A 6,187-nucleotide genomic window follows, 5' to 3' on the forward strand; every position below is an offset into this window, starting at 1 on the left:
AGCAGTCTGATTCCCAAATCTTAGGGATATGTAGGCGGACTTAATGTTGAAAACTCGACTGTATTCCCATAATTTTGTCATCACTCTATTCTCGAGCTTTTCGATCTCTCCATACTTCGACACCGAAATAGCTTTTGAATTCTTCCAAAGTTGTGCGTAAAATCAAGCATCTTTCGAACTACAAGTGGCATGAGTTCTCATGTAACCTGAGATATGTAGGAAACTCAATACCAGAGTTCGGCCATAATTCCTCAGATTTCTTACCAATTAACCATTTCGAAGAGGTGAATTAGTGGTCGGACAAAATTGGATTCGTCAATTTCATTTGCCTCGGATCTCTTTCATCCATCCCAGTCAAACGAGGGGCAGTTGTTGACACCCAATTTTGACCCTCCACTATTTAGTTAATTTTCAAGCTTCTCAAATTTCAAACAAGTTGAAATAATTGTTTTGGTAAATCAAAATACTTTAAAAAATTATTTTCAAGGCACTTTTCGCCATTTTTCATATAGATACTTAAAATATAGAGATTTATATAATTTTCAATTTGAATAAACATTTAGAAGGTTGTTTTTACTAAAAATGGGTTTTTAATTAAATATGCATTTTATTTCTTTAAAAATGATTAATTCACATATTAGTTTTTTACGTCAAAATAATTGTTTTATGTTGCAAGAGTTGAGAAGCTTAGTGTTTAATTAAATACGTAATTTACTTTTGCTTTCAATTTATTTAAGATATGGTAAGAGGACCAGTTCCTTAACCCACTTATTTTTCCTCAGCTTTTTAATCTAATTTTTTGGCCCCAAAAAGCTTTAAACCAGCCCACACCCTTTATTCCACTATTTTCCTAATACCCAGTACTCTGTACTCCTCCCTCACATACGCACATAGCAACAACAAACCAAGAACGAGCTCTAATTCCCCAAATTTCCAATTTTGCAGCCTTAATTTACTCTTCTCTCCCTTGAATTCGTACATCGTTGTGTGCAAGGCACGAGCCTTGGTACTATTTGAAGCTTCTAGGGCGGTATTATCCCTCAAATTCCCTTTTTCTTTTCCGATTTCTTTCAAAATGGTACGAATTCGTACACTAGCTAGTTGGCAATCCTTATCTGTTATGGGATTTTGAAAATTCTCAAAGTCCCACATCGAAAATTTTCTCAAAATTTGGAGATTTTGGTGCTATATAAACCCGCTTCATTCACTGTTCAAAGGGGAGGTTTTTTGAGACCTGAGAGTACCCTTAAAAAGCTTGGGAATTCTCGGCTCAATAGTTCAAAATTTTGTGGCCGTTCGAGTTGAAAGAGGTGGAATCGTCTCCATCGAACTCGTCGTTCCGGTTCGCTGCCCAGAACCAGGTGACATTCTTATTCCCTTCCCTTCCTCTAAGCTTTCTGCTTTTTGAAATCAATAGTAGATTCCTATGTGATATGCTTGGTTAAATTTAGTTTTTCTTAGTCTTGTTATTAGATTGTTTGCTCTTAATTTGATTTTGATGTTGAAGTGTTGTGTTGATTTTCTTTAAGCGATTATGTAGGACTAATTTAGTACTAAATAAAAGTGTTCAAACCTTCAGCTATTCAGTTTCAGTCTTGATAGGGGTGATTAAAACGTTGTTCAAAATTTTGGATTTAACTGTCAATTCTCCATGGATTTGACGTAAAAATTCTTATGCATTTCTATGCCCTGTTATTTTCTTTTTCTTAATGCTGAGGTCCTTTTGTTTGTTGTCTCAAGTTGTATGCTTAGCTGAAATCTCGTGTTGTATTTTTTCCACCATTTTCTAAATGTATGTTGATGGCTCTAATGTTCTTCCGAAAGTCGTTTGAAGCATGAACCTAATCTGAACTTGTAGATGTCAACTTTAGTGCGTAATCTCGTATTCCCTTTTATTTAAATGAAGTGATTTGTTCATCAAGTTTGTTTAAAGGAGTGAGGTTATTAACTATGTGTAGTTCTTCAACTCTTCTAGTTCGAATGCAAATGTTTAGCTTATTTAAGCCTTGATTCTGTGTTAGACGAGCTGATGCATATTTTACTACTCTAACACTGCTTGTGGTCTATTGTTCTTGTTACTCGGTATGATGTGTTTGAACTAAGTCTTAGGTGTGCTCGATGAAATTTTAAATAAGCATACCCTTCCTAATTCATTCTTTTGAGTCTTTTATTTTAAAAGCTATAAGTCGTTTCTTAATATCTTTTAAGTTACTTGTCTAAAAAAAAAATGAAAATTGTTTCAATCTTAAAGGGACAATGTCACTACGTCAAATTAGATCTTAATCCCTCTTTAACATTGGGTTGCTTGGTCTGAAAATGCTATTTTGAGTTTGTTGGCTCTAAAGTTACTCATTTATCATGTTGCGGAAGCTTGTTCTCTGTTTTTTGCCAAAAGTTATTTATTTTTGAAATTTATTTGTCTTGTTGGAAGCAATACTGATAGGGGCATGCATAGGTTCTCTTTCAAGTTTGCTTTAGTTGTATTCCTTTAGTATCTTAGTCTATGTGTGTCTTAGTTTGAGGTCTGCTTTCGGATAATAGTTTAGAAAAGAAAGCTTGTGTTGCAATGTTATTATTTTCAGGTTCTTTAAGGTTCACATAAAGAAGTGTTCATTAGATTTTAAGTTTTTTTTTTTAGTTCTTTGGATATTTTAGATTAGACAAAATATTTTTAGAGTGAAAATTTGTTATTTCTTGTTTAAACTTCTTCTGTTGTTTGTGGCTGATTTGTAATAAAGTTTATTTTAATGTCTAAACATCAATGTGTTTCCAAGCCATGATCAAGTGAAGGATTTGCTTTTTTATGTGTTCACATCCATGTGTGTGATAGTGTTCACTGTTTTATTTTGTTTTATGTCATTTTGTATTTAGACTCTGTCCATTGTTAAAAAAAAAAAAAAAAAAAAAAAAAAAGGGTTGCACGATTTCCTTTCCTCTAATTGTTAAATTTCAGTTTCTATGTTTTTTTTTGGTTTCTTATTTTGGTTTAATCATTATGAGCTTTTCAAAGTATTTTCCTTTAATATTTTCGTATGTTGATTAATATGTTAATCTCTTTTCTTTCTCTTCTCGGCATGACACTCTTCTATCGAGTCCCTTGGACTTCTCATTCTCTTGCATACTCTTCTCTCCGAGTCAACCTCCATCAAATCGTGAAAGAGAAGTTATTTTTCATTGGGTAAAAAACCCAAGAAATGAGGCAGATTGCAGCAGCCATAAAAGGCTGAAATTTTAGGGATTTTGGACTTATCCATTTGTTATCAAAGGCAGCAGCAGCTGCCTCAAAGGGCTGAAAAAAATGAAGAGCAAAATTGGGTCATGACCCATAACGTTTTGAAGCAGCGGTACTACAATTTCAGCCCCGAAATGATCGAATGTGGACTGGAATTTCCAGTTTTTTGATTCACCGTTTATGTTACTTCCTCTTATTATCTTATTTGTGATGGCTAACTTTTTCTTAATCTAGATGAAATTCCCATGGATCTCTTCGAGTTTATGTTTATCAAAGTTTTCTTTATTATAATTGGTAGCATTTCAAATTTTCAAATTTCCAAAACTCGTTTTAAGTTATGCAAATTTAAGCTTATTAGAATAACTTAAGAACTTTTCATGTTCTTTCAAAAGCTTTGAATCCACGTTTATGAGTTTGAACTAACTATATAGTTCAAATGTTTGAATAGGACAAAATTGTTAAGATTTTTTTTAAAAAACAAATACTAAATTTAGTTGTCTTTAAAAATGTCTTAGGACTTTGTAAGAATAACTTAAGGATTTTCTATATCCTTTCGTAGTTATTAAACAAGGTCTTTTAATCAATGTTTATGAGTTTGAATCAATTGTATGATTCAAAACTTGACAGTGGTTAAAAGTTTTAAGTTAAGATTATTCTTGAGATTTTTTAGAAATATCAAAAGATTTTCTCAAAGTTTCAAAATAAGATTTTTATAAGTAACCCCCTTTTACAAATTAGCCAAATTTTTAAATTCGTCGGTCAACCGCGTATTAGCGGATTCTCTAAGGTGCCTAAACCCTTCCTTAGAGAATTATTTGAACCCTTACCCGACTCTGGTTTATTTAAAACATTTTTTTTTCTTTGAAAAATTTCATTTTAAAATGGGTTTTCTTATTTTTTCCTAAAAATTAAGTGGCGACTTCCAAATTATAAATTTTTCCAAAACTCAACAAAAATTGCCAAAGTTGCGAAAATGGTCTAGAAACCTTAGTTTTCGAAATCGAGTCGTAACAGCAAACTGGCACCATTTGATTTGACATAGTGTTTAAAAAAAAAAACTTTTGAAATTTGTGATCTAAAACATTTTTTCGATACTTGTGTGATTACAAATCATTTCACCAAGATAAAAGAGAATTTTTAAAGTTAAATTGTTACTTATTATACTAACATAACATTCTTTTTGAAATAGATTACAAAAGAAAGAATGACACATAAAATGATAGAGACAGTACTAATTATCTTGTCGATCAGGCGAATAATCATGTCTGTTTGATTCTCATCCTTATATCTCTGATTATCACCTAATTTATACTTAATTATTATCTCATAAAATTATATTTCTTCTCTAATTCAATTTTCTTCAACAAAAAAAAAAAAAAAACTTTCTGAGATTAAAATTGTGAATTGGGTGTCCATCCAAGAAATCAACTTCGAATTAAAGTACTAATCCCTTCTCACAAATAGAAAGTATGTTTTTACTAAGAGAGGACTGATATGGTTATCATTCTGCCAAAGGCATTAATTTACTAAGAGAGGACTGATATGGTTATCATTCTGCCAAAGGCATTAATTTTCGATCCAAGAAAAGAGAACAAAAAAAAGAAAACTGAAACACTAGTTTGTAATAGATAAACATAGAAACCAAAAGAAAAATGGAGAAACTTGATGATCATGGATCGATCAAAGATACAAATTTGAAAGAGAAATAACATGATAACGACAATAAAGTATTTATTTTGCAATAAAAACTGAAGAAGGCCAAAGCGGATGCATTAGATAACCACGATAGAGTTATATGCGTAACTGTATGTTCGTGATGGCCTAGAATAAGTCCAGCATAGCGCGTCTTGATTGTGCGTCAATCTGAGCTGCAATTTGCGCTGCTATGAGCCTGTCATGGTCATCATTCACTGAATTTATCATATCCACCACTTCATTCACATTGGAATTCCGACTTGAATTTGGATTTGGATTTGGATTTGGATGGTGCTGTTTGGGGAAAACACCGACTTCAGGACTAGTTATAGCACAGTGCAAGTGTGACGCGAAATCACAGCCAGCGCAATAGTACAACCAATTGTCATTGTTCATCGTTACAAAGCAGATATCGCAAACATATTCACTATCCTTGTCTTCGTCAGGAGAACCAAAGTGGAGCTCCAATTGATGCGTGTGTTTATCAACAAGTATGGAGCTAGGACAGGATGCACATTGCAAGTGAATATCAAAATCACAAGCAGCACAGTTATAGCAAAATCCATTTCCATCAGACCCACAAGCGTTGCAAATGTAGTAACCATCCGCGTAAGGCGGATGGTGAAGGGTCAAGGGGTGGGAAGGATGAGACGAGTGATTGAGAAAACGCGGAGCATTAAAGCAGTTTTCATGGAGAAAATATTGGCAGGTGTTGCAGCCGTAGAAAGGCTTGTTAGTATTGTTTGGTTGCTCACAAGCATTGCAAGTGAGGGTTTCAGTTGGATTGGCAATTAGTTTCAAGATGTGGTCATGGCTGAAGTGTTGTTTACCCGCATTTGTACCCCCGTTCAGTCTTCCCATTGTGTCTTATTTTTCCTTGCAATTTTGACGTGCATTTATAGATACTAATTCAACTATACTAACAAGTTAATAACATGGAGAACAAACAACTTTTTTTAAAAAAACTTTATTAAATTTGGAGAACAAACAATTTGGCCAATTGTTATTCAAAAGTGTGTTTAAATATCTGTAAGCATATTGACTGACTTAGCGCTGTTATCATTGGTTACTAAAATAATGGCGAGCATCTTCGTATAATTTGACATACACTAAAACTTCCTTGTTCATTTTCTTATCTCTCTCATAAGCTCTATTTGGAGTGATAAGTATTTTCTTATTCAGGTGTCACATTTGAGCTTTGAGTATATATAGAATCACCTTTAATGTTAGAGAATGTTTTACCCCCAAAATTGGACTTTC

The 6,187-nt window shown here is 33.1% G+C and overlaps 1 protein-coding gene across 1 annotated transcript; it reads right to left on the bottom strand.

Moving 5' to 3' along the window:
- Positions 1-5,053: 5,053 nt before the first annotated feature.
- On the bottom strand, positions 5,054-5,788 carry LOC125863275 (uncharacterized). Its single transcript, XM_049543493.1, has one exon. It carries the CDS (start codon positions 5,786-5,788, stop codon positions 5,054-5,056), a length of 735 nt encoding a protein of 244 aa, XP_049399450.1.
- Positions 5,789-6,187: the final 399 nt, after the last annotated feature.

This window comes from Solanum stenotomum, chromosome 1 (assembly GCF_019186545.1).
Source record: "Solanum stenotomum isolate F172 chromosome 1, ASM1918654v1, whole genome shotgun sequence".
In the NCBI taxonomy this organism is placed as follows: domain Eukaryota; kingdom Viridiplantae; phylum Streptophyta; class Magnoliopsida; order Solanales; family Solanaceae; genus Solanum; species Solanum stenotomum.